At 44.1% G+C, this 20,794-nt stretch overlaps 1 protein-coding gene and 1 non-coding gene across 4 annotated transcripts; both read right to left on the bottom strand.

Moving 5' to 3' along the window:
- Nucleotides 1-8,680: 8,680 nt before the first annotated feature.
- On the bottom strand, nt 8,681-17,818 carry Eif5 (eukaryotic translation initiation factor 5). Of its 3 annotated transcripts, none has more exons than XM_076921095.1 (12): nt 17,678-17,818; nt 16,781-16,975; nt 15,626-15,905; nt 15,431-15,512; nt 15,010-15,182; nt 14,747-14,858; nt 13,084-13,223; nt 12,635-12,793; nt 12,144-12,305; nt 11,715-11,879; nt 11,154-11,288; nt 8,681-10,843 (listed from the first exon to the last, which is right to left on the bottom strand). In XM_076921095.1, the coding sequence occupies exons 3-12, from the start codon at nt 15,695-15,697 to the stop codon at nt 10,754-10,756; spliced, it is 1,290 nt and encodes a 429-aa protein (XP_076777210.1). In that variant the 5' UTR covers nt 15,698-15,905; nt 16,781-16,975; nt 17,678-17,818; the 3' UTR covers nt 8,681-10,753. The 3 variants fall into 3 exon arrangements, with proteins under 3 accessions (XP_076777210.1, XP_076777209.1, XP_076777211.1); XM_076921094.1 differs by lacking the exon at nt 17,678-17,818 and adding an exon at nt 17,091-17,345; XM_076921096.1 differs by lacking the exons at nt 16,781-16,975; nt 17,678-17,818 and adding an exon at nt 16,168-16,543.
- Nucleotides 14,093-14,218, bottom strand: LOC143437225 (small nucleolar RNA SNORA28). The gene has a single exon (XR_013106837.1). It is a non-coding gene; the product is annotated as a small nucleolar RNA SNORA28 (small nucleolar RNA).
- Nucleotides 17,819-20,794: the final 2,976 nt, after the last annotated feature.

Genomic DNA, 20,794 nt, shown 5'->3' on the forward strand with positions numbered 1-20,794 from the left:
CTCTGTGTAGCCTTGGATGTCCTGGAACTCGCTCCGTAGACCAGGCTGGCCTCGAACTCAGAGATTCTCCTGCCTCTCTATCTCCCAGGTGCTGGGATTCCAGGTGTGTGCTACCACTCCAGGCTTTAAGAAATTTATTTTTGTTTTTTGTTTTTTATTTTTTTTAAGATTTTATTTATTTATGAGTTCACTGTAGCTGTCTTCACACATACCAGAAGAGGGCATCAGATCCCATTACAGGTGGTTGTGAGCCACCATGTGGTTGCTGGGAATTGAACTCAGGACCTCTGGAAGAGCAGTCAGTGCTCTTAACCATTGAGCCATCTCTCCAGCCCCTGTTTTTGTTTTTTGTTTTTTGAAACAGGGTCTTTGTACATAGACCTGGCTGTCCTAGACCTCACTATGTAAACCAGCTTGGCCTCTAACTCACAGAGATCTGCCTGCCTCTGCCCCCAAGTGTTGGGATTAAAGGGGTGTGCTACCATGACCAACTAAAGAATTTTTAAGATTTGTTTTTATTTTAATTACATACATTGTGTGTGTGTGTGTGTGTGTGTGTGTGTATGTGTGTGTGTGTGAATGTGAATGAGTGTGAAGGCCAGCAGTTGGCAGATGCATAGTCAGGGTATATCTTTCCTCCACTGTTATCTTCTCTGGAAAGGCCTGCACAGACATGTTCAGAGACGTGTCTCCTAGGTGCTTCTAAATCTGGTTGACAGAGACTAACCATCACAGAAGGACACTCATAATCCTGTAATGCTTTTAAAATACCACTTCCTGCCAGATAGTGATGGCTCACACCTTTAATTCCAGCCCTCAGGAAGCAGAGACAGGGGATCTCTGTGAATTTGAGGCCAGCCTTGTCTACAGAATGAGTTTCAAGACAGACAGGGCTACATAGAGAGAAACCTTATCTTGAAAAACCAACCGGCCAGGCGGTGGTGGCGCACGCCTTTAATCCCAGCACTTGGGAGGCAGAGACAGGCGGATTTCTGAGTTCGAGGCCAGCCTGGTCTACAGAGTGAGTTTCAGGACAGCCAGGACTAAACAGAGAAACCCTGTCTCGAAAAACCAAAAAAAAAAAAAAAAAAAAAGAAAGAAAAAAAAAAAAAAAGAAAAACCAACCAAGCCGGGCAGTGGTGGCACACACCTTTAATCCCAGCACTTGGGAGGCAGAAGCAGGAAAATTTCCAAATTCAAGGCCAGCCTGGTCTACAAAGTGAGTTCCAGGACAGCCAGGGCTATACAGAGAAACCCTGTCTCGAAAAAAAAAAAAAAAAAAAAAAAAAAAAAGAAGAAGAAGAAGAAGAAGAAAAACCCCAACCACCCAAACAAACAAATAAATTATCACTTCCCTCTCCATCCCCACACTGGCATTATAAAGCCAGATTTTCTTAATACCCTTCAATTCCCCCAAACAAAACCAAACAAGTTAAAAATAAAACAAATTAAACACAAAGCAGGGAAGAGACCCTTCTGTACAGTAAAACCAAATTAAAGATCTGAAAATTGCTTTTTATTAGTATTATAATTTTACTTTTTAACTTTTTTAAAGATAAAAAAGTACTCACTACATATCTCTGGCTGGCCTGGAACTCGTGTCGTGGGGCAAGTGGACTGTGCCACCAGACAGAAGAACTGGAAAGCTGAGCGTGCTCAGACCCCGGGAATCTCAGAATTGAGAATGACAGGAGTGGGGCCAGCTCCCTGCTAAACTACCTGACCTGGAACATGTAACTGTGACACCCCACTGAGAGGACCATGGCAATCAGTTACCTTACTATAAAAACCTGGAGCTCTCCATGCTAATGAGGTATCTAGAAAGGCCCCCAGTGTTCTGGCAATGAGCTTCCCTTCCTGGGCATTTCTTCCCACAAAAGGTATTTAATCCCTGGTTCACCCTGAGTAAGGTCCACCATCAAAGAAAATGGTTTGGACAAGCAAGACCATCTCTTCATCAAGGATTGCTTCCCCTAAATGTCCTGGAGAAGGAAGGCCTTTTCTCTTCCAGCCCCTCACGTACTCTTGGCACTCACTCACCAACCAGGTTGTGGGCACTCACAAACTAGATTCTGCCCCCCCCCCCCAGCCATCCCCTTCCTGTTTGGCTTGTAGATGCCCTGAGGAGAAGCTCAGACATGGACCCCCCCCCCCCCACTTTTCCCCTTCCCAACTGTTTTCCACAGTGGGGGAACAGGAACCCCCATTATGGACTATGTTCTGCCTCTCCTGAGCAGCTTGCCAGCCATGTGGTTGGGCACGCCAGTAGCAAGGCAGACAGTCAGGAACTCACTATATAGGCTGGCCCTGAACTCAGAAATCTGCCTGCCTCTACCTTCTAGTGCTGGAACTAAAATGTATGTGACCATGCCTCACCTAGCTTTTACATTTTTGTGGGGTTCTCTTTGTTTGTTTGTTTGTTTGTTTGTTTGTTTGAGACAGAGTCTTACTATGTAACTCTAGCTGTGCTGGAACTCACTACATAGACTAGGCTGGTCTCAAAGTCACAGAAATCCACCTGCCTCTGCCTCCCAAATGCTGGGATTAAATGTGTGAGCCACCACTACCCTGCTCAGCTTTGGATTTTATTGTATTTATTTTATTTTTTGGTTTTTCAAGACAGGGTTTCTCTGTGTAGCTCTGGCTGTTCTGGAACTCACTCTGTACACTAGGCTGGCCTCGAACTTAGAAATTTGCCTACTTCTGCCTCCCAAGTGCTGGGATTAAAGGTGTGTGCCACCACTGCCTGGCTTATTTTATTTTACTTTGTTTTGTTTACATGGAAGTCACACTATGGTGCCTATGCCAGCACCAAGTTCCTGGGCTCCTGCAGCACATTCAAGTAATAGGCACAGGTCACTGCCATGAGCTTTAATTATTCCAGCCTGTCACGTTATTATTAGTACACTGTATTAGCTAAGGCACTTGCTACTAAGCTTTACAGCCTGAGTTCCGTTCCTCAGACCCATGTACTAGAACACTCTCACAAGTTGTTCTCTGATTTCCCCCACATTAAACAATAGAATGCAGGGGCTGGAGAGATAGCTCAGTGGTTAAGACCACTTACTGCTTTTCCAGAGGACCTGGGTTCAAATCCCAGCACCCACATGGCAGCTCCAACTGTCTGTAACTCCAAGATCTGACACCCTCACACAAATATACATGCAGGCAAAACACCAATGCATATAGAAGGAAGGAAGAAGAAGAAATAGAATGTTAGTTAGGCATGGTGATGCAGTCTCTAGTACTTGTGGAGGGGAGGAAGCCTCATTGCTCATGGTCCTGAAGGTTTGGAAGTCCAAATGCCTAGTGAAGGCAAAGGGCCTTTTGGATGGTACAGGACATCACAAGGACAGCAGATGGAGGGGCTGCTAACTTCAATCTCTCCCTCTTCTTATGAAGGAGTTCATACCAGCAGGAGGGGCCATCATGAACCTCTCAAAGGCCCTACCTCTAGAAGCCACGGACATAGGCGCTTCAGGATCTTTTCCCAAACATGGAGAGCGGCACACATCCTCAGCTGGACTTGCTGCCTGCACTGCTGTTCAGCCCTTCTTTTGCTCCTAACCCAGTTTAAAATAGTCTTCCCGTGCCCAGAGACTGGAAGGATTGGATCCTCATTCCCAAGTTCGAAATCTGCTGCCTCCAAACACTAATGCGGCCCAGGAAGCAGCGCTGTACTACTCCCTCCTAGTGGTAGAAGGCGCCAGGTACAATTATCTACCTTTTACTTCTGCAGGCCTCACTTGGAAAGGTGAGAACATAAGGAGGCTCCTGATGAGTTCTCGATGTCCTCTGGAGCAAGAGCATCTCATGCCAGCCTTCTCACCTGCTCGTCAGCTCCAACAGGACACCATGGTAGAGTTTAGCAAGTGTGCTGTCTTACAGATAGGTCAGGTCCCTTAGAGATTTGTGACGGAGCAGAAGCATAGCTCTGCAGAAGCAGGATGGATACTGCTGCCTTCTTGCAGGGACCTCGAAGTGAGCAGTGGGGCAGCAGCCTCAGGGACTGGCAACAAGTCCATCCGCCACTGCTTCATCGGACCATGTCTGGACCCAACTGACTTCATTCAAGTGAAGCCTCCAAGCAGGGATTCATTATATATTGCTCTCAGGAGAAGGTGTATAAGGAAGGTGTATAAGGAAGGTGTATAAGGAAAGATGTGAGCAGAGTTGTGAGGGAGGAGGGCTATCCTAGTCAGGGTTCTCTAAAGGAACACAGCTTATAGTATGTATGTATATATGTATGGTTTATCAGAATGGCTTCTAGCTGTGGTCCAGCTAGTCTAACAATGGCCGTCTACCAACAGAAGCTCCAAGAATCCAATAGTTTTCAGCTGGTCTTCAATATATGCTGGAATCCCAAAGATGTAGGCTCTAATGCCAGTGATAGGAAGCAAAGAGAACAAGCCTTGTTTCTTCCATCTACATTTTATAGGCTGCCAGTAGAAAATATGGTCCAGAGAAGTGGATTTTTTTTTCCACCTCCAAAGATCTGGATTAAAGCTGTATCATCCCACCTCAAAAGGTCTGGATGAAAAGTGGGTCTTCCCACTTCAGGTGATTTAATTAAAAAGTCCCTCACAGATATCCACAGCCACTTGGGTTTTCGTTAGTTCCAGGTGCAGTCAAGTTGATAACCGAGAAGAGCCACCACAAGGGCCACAGACTGAATTCTAGAGTTGATCCTAGCTTGAGGCAAGGAGTGCTGCATTTTATACACTGATGAAATACTTCCGCCCCCCACTCCCACACCCTCGCCTGTGCCTGCCAGTGCCAGAAAGGCATGGCTTGCTGACTTCTCAAACCTGGCCACCTTTCTGCTGAGGCAGTTCTCTTCAGGGGAGTGCAGCTTGAAGCCAAAGAAGGGGTGGGTTGTGTGCAGAGAGCACCACCAATGGTGAAAAAAAGTTCCTTAAAGGAAATCCCAGGGAATCCTCAAGTGACCATTGCCCAGACATTTCCTCAAATTCAAGCTGTGCTGGTTCATGTTTTGCCAACTGGATTATCTAGGAAGAGGAAGCCTCAGTTAAGGAACTACCTCTATCCGTGAGCAAGTCTGTGGGGCGTTTCTTAGAATCATGATTGATGTGGGAAGGAACAGACTACTGAGGACAATGAGATTCCTGAACAGTTAGTCTTGGGAGGTATAAGAGAGCAAACTGAAGCAGCCTTGGGGAGTAAGTCAGTGAGCAGCATTTCTCCATGGTCTCTTTCAGTTCCCACCTCCAGGTTCCTGCTTTGAATTTCTTACATTTAAACTGCAATTGGGACATATAAACTGAAATAAATCCTTTTCTCTCAAAGTTGCTTTTGGTAATGGTGCTTTGTTTTGTTCTGGTTTTTTGTTTTGCCTTTAGATCTCAGTCTTGTTAAAAAAAAAAAGATGGCACTGGTAGTTACTACTAAAAGGATGAGAATGCTTTATTTCATTTCTTAGCATGTTGTTATTGATAGCAGCTGGTGTCCTAGTGTTTTCTATTGCTGTGATAAAATACACTGATCAAGGGCTGGAGATGGCTCAGTGGTAAGAGGGTGTGGTGTTCTTTCAAAGAACTAGAGTTCAGTTCCCAGAACCCATAACAAGTGCTTCACAGCTGCATATAACTCTAGGCCTGACACCTTCTGCTCTCAGCAGCCACCTGCACATAGTAAGACACATGCATAATGCATATAAATTTTATTTTTTTGGAGACAGGGTTCTCTTTATGTAGTCCTGATGTCTCTGAACTCGCTCTGTAGCCTAGGCTGGCCTTGAACTCAGAGACCTATCAGCCTCCTGAGTGCTGGGATTAAAAGTGTCACTATGGTTAGCTAAAATTAAAATTTTCTCTTGATTGTATCTGTATTTGTGTGTCTTTGTGCACATGAGAATGGTACCTATGGAGGCCAGAGAAGGGCAGCAGATCCCTTGGAACTAGAGTTACAGGTGGCACCTGACATGGGTGCTAGGAACTTAACTCCAGTCTTCTGTAAACTGTCTTTTTTTTTCTTTTCTTTTTTTTTTTTTTTTGGTTTTTCGAGACAGGGTTTCTCTGTGTAGTCCTGGCTGTCCTGGAACTCACTCTGTAGACCAGGCTGGCCTCGAACTCAGAAATCCGCCTGCCTCTGCCTCCCAAGTGCTGGGATTAAAGGCGTGCGCCACCACCACCCGGCTTGTTTTTTGAAACAGGGATCTCTACATAACCTTGGTTGTTGTACGTCCTATGTTGCATCTATGCAGACCAGGCTGCTCTCAAATTCACAAAGATCCACCTGCCTCTGCCTCTATGCCTGGCCAAGATTTATCTATTACTATTTTATGTAGGGATGTTTGCTCCATTTATGTGTGTACACCCATAATATATGAGGACAGAGGGTATTGGAACCCCCTGAACTGGAGTTATGGATGCTTGTGAGCTATAGGTGCTGGGAATAGAACCTAGGTTCTGTTAAGAGCAGCTAGCCCTCATTTGATCAGGAACTCACTGAAGAACTCTGCCGAGCCCAAGCTGCTCAGCAAGAGGCTGACCTCAGCCACAGAGCCTCATATCTAGCTGAATACTTGAGAAGCCAGGGTGAGCCCCCAGTCTGGTATGGTCCTCTTTTGTTTCAGCAGTCTAGCAAACCACTCTAGCTTTATGCAGAGCTCTCTAAGGCCTCCTTGGGATCTGGCTAATTTCTTTCTGTACTTCTCAGCACCTGGGTGGGCAGTGCAGGACCCAGAAACCCCTTCTGAACTGCTGTGCAACCAGGCTTCTGCTTCAGGTTTGGTCTGTCAGGTCTCCATGTCCACATGGAGCACTAGGGCCATCCCAACCCCAGGTCCACAGTATACAATCCCTCCTATCTCCAACCCCTTGTATCTCTGAGTTTAGCCCATCTTGCAATTTTATGTACAATGGCTGTTACATTTTTTTTTCTAGTGGGTATGTAGTATTTTATTGTTCTCTGACTAGGTCTTGCTTTATATAAGCCAGGTGTGGTGACATACACCTATAATAGCATCTGGGGATGGCAGGGGTCAGATTCATGCCAGGCAGTGGTGGCGCACACCTTTAATCCCAGCACTTGGGGGGCAGAGGCAGGCGGATTTCTGAGTTTGAGGCCAGCCTGGTCTAGAGTGAGTTCCAGAACAGCCAAGGTTATACAGAGAAACCCATGTCTCAAAAAACTAAAAACAAAAGATTTTAGCCTTACTATAAAGTTCAACAGTATCCCCTGTCAGGTTCCCCACAGTGATATGTTACCATGATGCCTGAACTACCATATCACTACCACCCAGAGAACATGGTGCAAATTCGGGCACTTTTCTACTGCTTTGTATCCACCAGTTAGTTCTGCTTTAAAATCAAGCAATACTGTCTCTACAGTCAAGGCTATCAATAATTGTATTATTTCTAGGAAAACATTTCCCTCCCAACCACTCCTGATGTAAGACACACTTTTCAGTGAAACTGGAGAATACAAGTGGGAGCCTTTTCTTGGTAGCCTGCTCCAGTCCTTGGTCTTATGACACTCTAGGTGAGCTTCAAAGGGTTGCACATGGGTTACTACCCCCATCAGGTACATGGAGGTCACATTCCAGGTTAAGGCTGATTATTCTTTGTGCAGGTAACAGGCACACAAAAACAGGTATCTTTCCAGCTGGTATTGGCCTCTTTAACACTGGGCACATTCTTGTTCAGGCCCAGCCAGCTCCATGTACTGGTTCTTACACTAATTACAATTGTACACCTTTTATCCTAGGGCTTAAAGGCAGAGGCGTGCAGAGTTTGAAGCCAGCCTTAGTCTACAGAGTAGAGCCAGACCAGAGAAACCTGGTCTTAAAAACCAGAAAGCTCTGTGTAAGAGAGCTGGAGAAATTCATGGCTCAATACTGGTCCTTCCAGAGAACCCAGGTTTAATTCCCAGTACCTCTACAACCCCCGTTTCAGGGGATCTGACATCCTTACAGATATGCACAGGCAAAAATCAGTGCAGATGAAAGAAAAATGTTTGTCATTACTGTAAATGGGCATAAGCACCAAATTTCCAAGACCCATAAGGTTCACAGGACTAAATTCCAATGAAGAAGGGGCAATAAGAACTCTGGCTAATCATTTACCCAGAACAATCCCACTCAAGAGTATCATTTACATGGGAGGCTGGTAAGGTGGTTGAAAGTTAGTACTGTCAATTCTGACAACCTGAGTTGGATTTCCAGGACTCACAATGGAGACTTACATGGCTTGTGCCCTGGCCTTTATGTGTGTAATACATAATAATGCTCAAGTCTAGGTATGGTGGAACATCTGAGAGGTGAAACCAGGAGTTCAAGGTCTGTCTCAGTGCCCACAAGCTAGGCCTTGATGAAAAGAAAAGAAAAAAAATGCACAAGAAACCAGGGGATAAAAGAGGCTAGACTGGCTGGGCAGTGGTGGTGCACACCTTTGATCCCAGCACTTGGGTGGCAGAGGCAGGCAGATTTGAGTTCCAGGCCAGCCAGGGCTATACAGAGAAACCCTGTCTGAAAAAAGAGAAGCTAGACTCACTGGAATCAGAATTCCCTAGCAAACTTGGCTTTTTGTTTAAAAAAAAAAAATTTTTTTTCAATCTATACAATTCATTCTCTATATAAAAAAAGCCAGTGACCCAATGAAATTAACATGTTTTCATGCATAGGGCTGACATACTTCTCAACAGAATACCAACACTCAAATCCAAACCATGAGTTATAATCTTGGATAGCATTCACAGTGCTTTTTACTTACAATAAAATGAAAACATATCTTTTCCATATTAAAGCAGACAGAAATTTAATTTTAACATTGTTTTAATCAAGTAATGTAGCTGTTTGAAACAGGAAACTTTTTAAGACACCTCAATAGAGCAATGAAGGATTACTCTTATCTGGTTAACCTCCACGAATAAAACCCAGATTGTATGAAATTTGAACCCCACTGGTTTGACACCAGAATCAACAGAAGACCAAGACCTTTCTAAGTGGTCTAAGACCCGACTGTTTCCCTTTAAAGCAACAGCTCTAAGACAAAATCTTGCCAACCTGAGGCCAAATGTGCTGATCTACTTGAGAATCTCAAAAAATGATGACAAATGGATGGGCTGGCCATGCAACAAAGAATCTGAAACCCAGGAGACAAGTGACTTTTCAAGTACTTCTTTGGTGTGACACAGCACATTCCCTTGTTACCATTCCAGGTATATGGCTCCTGTTCCACACTCAGACTCTTTATTAAGGTTTTAATTTTACCAAATGTTTGTATGATTTCAATGCAGAATGTTTTTTTTTAACATGTTTATTAGTCTTATAATCTGTGAGATGGATGACACAAAGAATAAGATCCAAATAATGTATGAGCTAGCACGGTACACACAAATTAACCACATGGGTTTTTTAACTCCCAAAATGCACTTTTGTGGAAAGAAATGTGCTATGTTTTTAATATTGAAGACAAGTATTCAAATATAGTCAGGACCCCAGATAGAGCTTACACCAGCAAGTAAGAAACTCACTTTTGTGTCTGAAGTCCAAGGCTCTGAATGGGCTGGTCAGGCCTTAGCTAGCTATACCCACCCAGTGGCCATCACCAGACTTCTCAGGTATCCAGCTATATTCAATGTGAAGTAAAAAATATCCCAAGTCTTACACCAAAATACAGGCTCCGACTCAGAAGTATGAGTTTAACTTTCTCTTTAAATAAGACAATTGGGGAAGGGGATCAAGCTTGAAAAAACAGTAACACTTATTTTGGCAAGATAGCAACCAAAATCTAAAGTACAAGCTATTATATCCAAATTAAAAGGCATTAAAGAATAAACCATAATATTGGGGAGGGGGGAACACAAACACAAGATACAGTATGTCTAAACATCTTGAAATTATAATTTAAGGGTAAAAGTTGAAAAAATTATGCTGTTTTAGCTAGAGATTAAGTGCACCTTTTTTCCTGTTTCTCCCAAATAGAATCAGTTTATGATTTAATCACACCTCAAAGCTTTTCTCTCAGTACAAAGCAACCACTAAATACACACAAAATACTTATTTGTTAATAATTTCCCTGGCTTATCCAACGTGCAATGCACACAACTCGAAAGACTACAATTTGGGGTGAGTGTACACAAACTGAAAAACCACAACTCAAGTTTCAAAATTTGCTCTTAAACCATAAGACACACAGGTCATTTTTACTTCTCATGAGGATGTCACACTGTCATTTAATCATCAAATTTCCTTAGAATGACAAGTATTGTCAGTTGCCAATCTGAATGAACTAGGGTTGGAGATACAACTTCAAAATACTTCATTTCTTAATGGCTGAGTAAGGTCATTTTATTTGTTTGTATTCTTTAAGTTTTCAGCACCTAACAACCTACCAAACTCAAGGAGCCTAAGTTAAATGGTATAACATCCTAAAAGTAGTCAATTACTTCAGTATAAGCCACCCATAGCCCAAAGTCTGAAGAATGACCAAAATCAAATCTTTATTTTTTTTTGTAACTGTATAAATGTGATCCAAATGTGTCCACCACTAGTTTTTCCGAAAGAAACATGCTATAAATAAGCAAACTACAACTGCTCACTGATATGTATGGACTCCCTAGATGTCTCACTGGGCTTAATTATAGACCACTCACAGTAATAGCTTTTTAGTATCAAGTGTAGCATGATGTTAAGCCACTTTAGCTCTTGCACATACATGTTGCACTTCTGGCTGATAATGGAGAAAAATTTGCAGCATTACACTGTTAAGCTAAGTTGCATCCATCCTTTTTAAATGGCGTCAATATCAATGTCATCATCCTTGTTGTCAGACTTCACAGTTTCAACTTTTGGTACACTGGCAGTCTTTGAATATACCACCTGGCAATAGAAATACAGGACTGTATTATTCTATTACAACTTTGTTTCACTTGAGAGAATGACAGTATTTTACTCCCTCTAAGCCATGAATTTTTTTTAATTGATTTTTTTTTTGGAGGCAGAGTTTCTTTGTCCTAGAAACTAAGAGAGCCTCTGGTGCATACCTTTAATCCCAGCCCTTCAGAGGTAGAGGCAGCAGGCAGCTCTCAAGTTCCAGGGTAGCCAGAGTCACACACACCCTGTTTGTATGTGGTAGATACCCAATACCCATTGTCAGCCAACCAAATACTCAACATGTTTTTATATTTACCTCAATATTTTCATCTTCATCTTCTTCCTCACCACCAGAAGATTCTTCCTCTGCTTCCTTCAACCATTTAATAAATGGCTCTGCTTTGACACGAATCTCTTTGGCAAGTTCTTTTGAGACATATTTCTTAGAGGCCTAAAAAAGTCCAGAATTTTTTCAGTGAAGATTTGAAAATGATTAAATTACTTAGGGGGCTCAGAGGTTAAGAGCATTGACTGCTCTTCCAGAGGTCCTGAGTTCAACTCCCAGCAACCACATGGTGGCTCATAATTAAATTACTTACTTGAACAATGAATCAGCTATTTAAAGATTAGGGTCATATGCTAAATCTTCAGTAGATAGAATACACATTAAAAGTAAAAAAAAAAACAAAAACAAAAACAAACAAAAAAAACACACAACCAAAACCCCAAAACTCTGTCACCTTAACTATAATGGGACTTACAAACCATATCAAATAAGCATAGGAATTTAACTTCATGCAATAGATATTAGACACAACTTCCTCATAACTTATGCCCCGCTTCTGAAGCACCATAACACAACTTATATGCTCCTTACCTTTTCTGACCAGCTGATAATGACCTCCTCTTCTAATAGGTCTGCATCATACATCTCCTTCAAGATATGAGGAATCTTGGAGATCAGCTGAGCTTGATGCATCGCCACCACACATTCCAAACCATGAAGAAGGTACCGCTGAGCCTTTTTGTTGTTATGACAAAACTGCAGGTAGACAGCATCAACAATCATCTACCTGTTCTACAACAATTCTGTACCTAAGCACATTCACTTTCCTAAAGCACAGCATATGAACCAGTGGCTCCAAAAGGTCAATGCAGACACCCTTTACCATTTACAGGTGCTCCCAGACTTGGTAAAGTGGGGATTATCTATTTTCAGGATGACAATATAGTGGTCTGAAGAAATTTAAAGCCCTAAGTCTTAAGGTGACAATCATGAATAATCAAGCTAAAAAAAGTCTCTTACTCTTAGAAAATGGCGCCTGTATTTCTTGATTTGCTCTCTTATCTTCTCATCAAAGAGAACTTCGGTCAAAACAAGAGGACCCATGGCTTTTACATCCAGTCTTTCTGCCTCAGCCACAATTTCTTTATCAGATGAATCAATAATGCCCTCTTCTTTCTTTTTCTGGAAATAAAAAATTATTTCAATAAAATATAGGCAAATTTTGCTATACTTGAGAGCAGCTCTTGTTCTCCAAGATTTCTACCCAATTTATCACTTGCCAGGGACAGTTCAACACCCACTGTTTATGTTTCTTGAATAAACAAGAAAGCAAATATAAGCCTCCATCAATATTCAAATGGTGGCAGGGTGTAGTGGCATATGCCTTTAGTCCTAGCAGACTTAGGGTCTCTGTGAGCCCAAGGAAAGTCAGGGCTAGAGACCCTGACTGAGAACAAAAGACACCAATAAATTCAAAGATACCAGAGAAAAATTTAACTATACAAATTTACCTTAACAAAATCGAACAGGATGTTAACGCGCTCTTCTACAGTTCTTTCCAAATCATCGCTAAGTGTCAGACCTTTTGCATGGTCACTGATTTCATCCATTCTGCGCCTTTGAGCCTCCTCAGTTGTATCCTCCCCCCAATCATCATCTTCCTCTTCTTCCTGTCAAAAGCCAAGATTATTAGAAATTAGTCACATTGACAGGATCAGGCACCTCTGCCCATAGACCATGTCATCAGCTCAGAAAATGTTATCTTTCACATTAGTGCAAACAAAAAAACAAAATGCTACAGGGAAAATAATTCTAAAAAATATTCAGTTTAGTTCAATTCAACCTACCAACCAACCAATAGCACACTGCTTTAACTAAGCACACTACATTAATCAATTAAAAAAAATGACTTTAAGCAAATACCAGGAGTTTCACACTAGTTTAAGAGTACTATACTCACCACAGCATGTGGAGGACTAATTTCATTCGGTGGTGGAGGTGGTGGTGTCTCACTGGTGGATACAGAGCCATTTTCCTTGTCCTTGCCCTTTCTATTTTTCTTTTCCTTTTCTTTCTTTCCTGTACCAATGTCACTATTCTCTACAGGAAAATAAGAGTTAACTTAGTCCTATGGTTTATGTATCACTATCAGACTTAAATACCACCCTCTTACCATCATAGTTCTCTGCAGAAAAAGGCAACATGATAAAACGCCACTTAGAATTCTGAAAGCAGTATCTGGTTAGCAATTAAGAGGGCTTATTCCTGCAGAAGGAAGTTCAGATTTCCAGCACCCATATGGTGGCTCACAACAATCCATAACTCGAGTTCCAGGGGATTCAATGCCCTCCTCTCCAGGGCACTGTATGCATGTGGTGCAGACATATATGCATACAGAACACCCACACAAAAACACACTTAAAACAATCCTGTGAGCTGGAGAGATGGTTTGGCAGTTAAGAGCATCAACTACGCTTCCAAAGGTCCTGAGTTCAATTCCCAGCAACCTAATGGCGGCTCACAACCATCTGTAATGGGGTCTGATGCCCTCTTCTGCTGTGTCTTAAGAGAGCAATGGTGTACTCTTATGTATAAAATAAATCAATCTTTAAAAACAAAAAACCAAACCAACCCTGCATGACTTTCATCCCAGCACTTGGGAGGCAGCTGCAATTGATTTGAGATTTAGGCCAGCCTGGTTTCAAAGTGAGTTCCAGGACAGCTAGGGATGTTACACAGAGGAACCTTGTCTTTAAAAAACAACCCCCCCCCCCTCCCAATTCTGAAGTGATTCAGGGATCAAATAAATTTACTAACTACATTTCACAGGTTATATGGTGAAACAGCACTGATACACAGTATTGGGGCTAAACTAAAGATTAGAATGTTTATATTATATTAGGTAGTTTGCCCCATGAATTTAAAAGAAACCACATCTAAAACCAGATCAATCCAATAATTATAAAAAGTTTGTTTGAGCCTATATAACGGCTTGTCTCATGGGGAGGAGAACACCGGAATAGGTTAGACTTTCTTGCTATAGCAAGCTCAAATTGTGTCAGACAGTTTTGTTCATCTGCCACAGAGTGTTGCTTGCAATGCTTTAAAGTCACTGTAACTTAATAGATAAGCCTTGACCCTAACAACAGCAGACCTCTGGATTAGCAGCCTTTTTCTCACTCTTATTGCTACATAAAATAGGACATCTTTCAATGTCTTATTTATACTCAGTTAAAAGTCACAAAGTCCAGAGACAGGCATGGTGGTAAATGCAGTTAATCCCAGAACTTAAAATACAGAGGGCACACCGGGTAGTGGTAGCACACACCTTTATTTAATCCCAGCACTTGGGATTTCTGAGGCCAGCCTGGTCTACAGAGTTCCAGGACAGCCAGGGTTACAAACCCTGTCTTGAAAAACCAAAAAAGATTCAGAGGGCAGCCTAATCTACAGAGCAAGTTTCTGTTGAGCCAGAGGTACAGAAAAACCATGTCTTGAAAAACCACATGCACACACAAACAATAAAATTCACTTATGACTAAGAGCTCATACTGTAGCATTTATATAGTAACAAAAATTTTAATTTTTAAAATCCTACTAGTCAACTTATTAAAAAGACTTACCAGGTGGGTTTTTGAGAATGAATGTACAGAGTTTATGATGTGTGTCAAGCATGCCTCGGTACCCACAGGCTTTACAAGAATTACCTATTGTTTGCTTCTTTGGATTGACATGCTATCAAGAAAAGTAAAAACAAGTGTCATCAACAGTTTAAGACGATAAGTTTTTGTTACATTATAAAAGTGCCAGAAGACATCTAAAACACTAACTAGTTTAATCCAAATTTTCTTCATGGTAGTCTTGAAAAAACCTTAAAGGCACTCACCAGATCTGTTTCAGGATTCTCACACTCAGGACAAAGAACAAATTTTTTAATGAATCCATCCAACATGTCTTGCAGCTTATTCGCCTCATGAGATCCATTGACAATGTAACGGTCATTCTTAACATCAAACTGGGTCTGTGCTCCCAGCTCACAACCAAAATATTTGGTGGGATCTATATAAAGACAAGACATTTCATTATAGTTAACTAAAGCACTGGCTGCACATGAATATCTAAAAACTCACCATGTGTTAAAATTACAGGGCAATTGATATACAGCCAGGGTGGTTTAATGACACCCAATCAAGTAGGTCCGCAGTTCCAACTTGCTAATTAACATGATTGAAGAAAGATATATAGCTCAAAGACTGTAAAAACTATATCCATAATATACCTTTTCAGGCTTCTCCAAGCTTACTTACACGTTGGAGGCCGATTAAGCGCCTTTGCAACGTCAACCATGTTGACTATAACTGTCTTGATTCCATTTCCTTTGCCCTCAACCTAAAGAAAATAAGAATTTCAATTTTGCACTGTCTTCCCTGTAAAATGCAATCTTTCAAAACCTATCAAGAGTGTGCGGACCAACAGACTACTAAAATAAAAATCAGCACTACCTTAGCAATCAAACGGGGCATCTTGTAGCGATAGAACTGGTCTGACACGCTGCGGTTGACGTTGACAGACATTTTGGCTTATTAGTGACTTTATCAATAAGATGAACAGATCTTTGATTGCAACTTTTTGGTATCTTCTGTCTGGAGAAGAAGGGATGACATAAACGACTGCAAGAGTTCTCGGTCTCTGACATGAAAAAATTTTGGCCACTGAGGCTGTAAGCTTCTTGCTTGTATGCTATGTTTCCCCAATACAGGTACCAATGGCTGCGCAACAGCTCTGAAAGAGAAAAGAAGAAAACACACAACAACCCTACAGGTTTAGTATCATTCCTACCCGGAATAACTTCCTGTTCCCTGAGCAGCTCACAGAACTAACACTCCTAGATTTAAAAAAAGCCCCAGTTCTTGTGAGAAAACAGCTGACATTCCCATGTAACAAAGCACAACTCCAGGAACCCAGCAGGCCACCATCTTGACAAGAGTTGTGACTGTGGCAGGGAAATGTTCGAAAGGAGGAGAACAACACACGAAACACAAACCCTGCTCCCTCAGCTGCTGGGAGTTTGTCAGGTCAAAGACCAGCGGCGAGTCATAGGCGGCCCCTGCCGAGCGACCGCGTTGTAACTGCCGAAGAAAAGGGGGATCCGGGCCCTTCTCTCCCTCAGTTCAAGCCCGCGGGCCACCAACTTCTCCAATGGCGCTTCCCCGGGCTGCCATCGTGGGAAAACCGGAAACGTCGAGCCCGATCTGCCAACCGCGAAGTTGCGGCTTCGGCGACTCCGGTGGCTTCAGGGAGGCGCGTCCAGGCCAGGAGCCATTGGCTCCGTCGGAGCACGAGGAACGCGGCCGAAGCCGCGCCCGGGCTCCCTTCGCTCGCTCCCTCGGCGCACGGCCGACCTTCGCCCTCGTCCCCATGGCTACGCGACAGTCAGAGCCTAGCGCCCGGCCTCCCTCTTCCGGCGGCCGGCGGGGCAGAGGTTGCGGCCCTCCCTGAGTCACAAACGCGCCCCGGGCTGACTCAGCCCGGCACGGCGCGCGCGCGCGCTCGCTCCCGCAGAGACCGGCCCCCCCCAAACTGCGCCACACGCGCGGCAGGTCACGCGGCCGCGCCCGCCATCTTGCCGCCGCCATGGCCCGCCGCCCGCGACTCACCGTTTTCGTCAAAATAAAGACATAAACCCAACGCGGCTCGCCCGGGACTGGGAGGAAGAGGCGCTGGAAACCGGGTCCGGAGCGGCGGGGCCGGCGGCGAGCGGAGGGGCGGCTGGGCAGGTGCCGCCGCCGAGCAGCGGGAGGGACTGTCCCAGCGACGTCCGCGTCCACACCAGCAGCGCCGAACCTGGCGACCTGGCGGGGACACGGCTGTGAGCCGCGGGCGGCGCCTGCCCCCGCCGGCGGCCCGCGGGGTGGAGGGGCGGGAGCGCTGGGCAGGGGCACGGGCCACCGCCCCCCGAGGACTCACCTCTGGAATGTTCTCGCTCTGACTGAACAACGCCGCCGCCGCGCTCAAGCTACCCTCGGCCCCGGATCCCGCCCCCTGCGGCGGGCAGCCACTGCTTATTGGCCGCAGGCCCTCCCAACTTCTCTTGTCATTGGCTGGGAGGCACGGCAATCTCACGTTTCCCCGCCCTCCACTTCCTGGGGCTCCACTCGTGGTCTCGGCCCGCCTCCTGCCAGTCCCAGCTTCCTTCCCTTCCCTTCCCCCTCTGTCCTTCCCAGAGGCCTTCGCGGTCTCGCGATAGCAGGGCTCCCTGCGGGCTTAAGCGTTCAGGCAATATGGCGCTTGCCTAGTTCCCCCCGCGGGGCGGGGCTGCGTATATCCACGGTGTATCTCTGTGGGCCACGCGGGACCTAACTGCTGGTCTAGACCTCGCTAGGAGTTCCGGAAAGTGCGGCTCCCCCTGCCTCTTCCCTACCACCCTTTCTACTACCCGGCCCGTGTCTGTCATCCCATATGGTGCCTCTCTCCCTGAGCTCGGGAAGCAAGGCCGCTGACCAGCCGAGACTCCGTGTTTGTGGCTCTGAGGTTTCCCGCGATGGGAACGCCACCTTTTGTGTGTAACTTGGGCCCTCGCGCATCGTGGTGTGGTCTCGACCCCAGTAACGTCCGGCTGTGCCTCAGCGTTTGGCCATCCCCTCCTCGGTGCTCAGCCGCCACGTCGGGCCACTCTGTTCAGCCCGACCCAGTTTGTGAAGTCCAGGCTGGTGACCGTGGCTCCGGGCAGGTGTGCCCGATGAGGCAACAGTGTTGTATTTACTGACAACCTAGGTTCGGAAGAAGATCCCCGACTTTTTTTGTTGTGTAGACACACTGCCATTGTTTTAAAAAACTTCGTTTTTTGGTAAAAGTTTCTATCGAGCCTTGAAACCATACCAGAGTCCAGCTAAAATAATATAGAAATACCTGTTCCACCTTCCTAAGGCTTCTTGAGAGCAGCAGCCTGGCTTAGCAGCTGCGTGGTTTCCTGCACGGGGACAGAGAGCAGTATTATGGAAGAGGGGCTGCCCTTTGTTCTAAGCCAGTCGAATTTGTAAGAAGGTTTTAAAATGGAAAGATCAATTTTGATTTGCCCGAATCCAAGGTTATTTTCCCATGACTTATGAGCCCTGTAAAGCTAATTGACTGTGTCCGTGGGGCAGAATAAAGACACGATGCAGAATGGAAAGATTTGTGTCCTTTCTGTAGCTTTTATTTCACAGTACATGCTTGTACAGTTTTTAAGGCAAACGCGCACACGGCTCTCTGCTTATCCAGGTTCCCCGTCGCTAAAGTGGAAGGATAGATCTCTGTGAACCGTGGATCATGACTTAGCAGTATTGGAACAGATTGAGTTTTTGCTTGGCTGAACTCAAATGGCAATATTTTAGAAACTCTCAGAAAAGGATGTGAAACTAGTCTGAGGTAAGAGGCTTGTCTCAGAAAAGTATTTTTGGTAACGATATACAAAGTAGTCTTTTCTGTATGTTTGATGGCCTGATGTTTAATTTCATTTTAAAAGCGTGTAGTAGCCAAATGTGCCTTTAATCCTAGCATTTGGGAGGCAGAGGCAGGCATGTCTCTGTTAAAGGATGGCCTAATCTATATAATGAGTTCCAGGACAGCCACAGATTAGGTGAAAATATAAAAGCTTGCACTAGTTTTGACTTTAATTTTTAGTGTATGCTACACTGCTATGTTATTATGGACAACTTCTAAGAATAACTTTGATGCTGTCTCACTATGTGGCTCAGCCTGGCCCCAAACTCAGCTGTCTTCATCCCTCAACTTGCCTAGTAGGGGAACTATAGATAGGTAGTGCACGCCCAGCTAAGTGCTTTTTAAATTTTTTAATTAATTTCATTTACTTACATTAGTACGTACTTTTTTTTTTTTGGTTTTTTGAGACAGGGTTTCTCTGTGTAGTCTTGGCTGTCCTGGAACTCACTCTGTAGACCAGGCTGGCCTCGAACTCAGAAATCCACCTGCCTCTGCCTCCCAAGTGCTGGGATTAAAGGCGTGCGCCACCACTGCCTGGCTTAGTAGGTACTCTTAATCATGCTGTTTATCAAATTCTTATATCCTACAACTTTGATAAGACTTTGAATACTGAGGACTTTTTATCCCCATTTTACAACCAAGAAAATTGAAGCCCAAGGAGTAGGGGAACAAAGCTGCTTTTCCAAGGTCATTTTCTCTGTAACTTAGAGAACTAGCACGTGTATCCAGTTCTCTTGGATCTCAGAGCTTCTCTGGGTCAGCATATGACATAGCTATCCCTAGTAAATACAGAAGTGTAACCAGGCAGTTTATATGTAACCGACTAATAGTCTGGTAAGGGTGTTGTTATACCTATACTTTACAGGTGACGACACCCTTTAATATTTGGTGGCAGCTTTTGAACGCCGGCTTGTTTGACGCCAAACTTATTGCATCATTTCCCCTGCTATTTCTGTCCCCACGTCATTTGGATGTTATTTCCTCAGTCAGGTACTTACAGTTTGTTAAGTGATGGACACTTGGTGCTTATGAAATCCTTGTCCATCGGTTGTGCATTTTGGCACTGGATAGCTGACATGAATAGTTGCTGAAGAGATAAATGAGGAAATTGACTGGCTAGTTGTTTAGACATTGGTGTCTCTGAGTCTGTTTAGTTTGAATTAATCCCCTGAGTTTTAAAAACAACTCTTCCTGGGCTAAAACTATGTGTTTCTGAGTAGCAGGCCATTGAGGAGACTAAGATAGAGCCACTTTGAAGAGCCACCTGCTTGGTTAACTGCTCCACCCCCTTTATGACATCTGTCTGTCAGATTTTAAGGCTACACATGTTTACTTCAGACACTGACTTTTGCTTGAGGAGGAGCTAGAGAACAGGAGAATAAATTTTCTTCTAGCACACTGGCCTATACCTCAGTGTGCACAGAGAAGAAAGGCATCAGAGATGCCAAAGGGGAGTGAGCATTATCTGGTGAGTACAGGAGCCTTGGCTGCCTTAAAGGCTGGTACCCTAAATCACAGCTTCTTAGACCGTGGGTTGCAATGCCACAACAGGACGGAGATATGGCAACAGTAAAAGGCATTGATCCCTAAATGACCAAAAATTAATTTTTTTTTTTTTGTTTTTTTTCGAGACAGGGTTTCTCTGTGTAGTCCTGGCTGTCCTGGAACTCACTCTGTAGACCAGGCTCAAAAATTAATTTAAAAACATATGACTTTGAAGTGTTGGTACATCATTGCCCATGTTAACATTGCTCGGCACATCATTGCCCATGTTAACATTGCTCGGCTTCTCCGCAGCCTAGGCGCTGAGCACGTGGTGTGTGCAGAGTGCCCTGCATATGCTGACACACCATGCAATGTCAACAAAAGCTGCCTGAGTCACCTCCTCTCAGATTAGAGGACATCGGGAGTTATGAAGGGCAGTGTTTTCACTGTAAATATAAAGTTATTGCTCTTATAGAAACAATGGTTTCATTCTGGCAGAGGAATGCCATTCTTCATGTATCAAATGAGCATATATTGTGCTAGAATTATTTTATTTACTTATTTATTTTGAGAAAATGTCTCAGTATAAAGTCCTGCTCAGCCTGGAACTGACTACTAGACTAGTCTAGAACTCATGGAGATTCAACTACCTCTTTGATTTCTGAGTGCTGGGATTAAATGTATATACAACCACACCTGTCTAG

The sequence above is a fragment of the Arvicanthis niloticus genome, chromosome 23 (assembly GCF_011762505.2).
Source record: "Arvicanthis niloticus isolate mArvNil1 chromosome 23, mArvNil1.pat.X, whole genome shotgun sequence".
In the NCBI taxonomy this organism is placed as follows: domain Eukaryota; kingdom Metazoa; phylum Chordata; class Mammalia; order Rodentia; family Muridae; genus Arvicanthis; species Arvicanthis niloticus.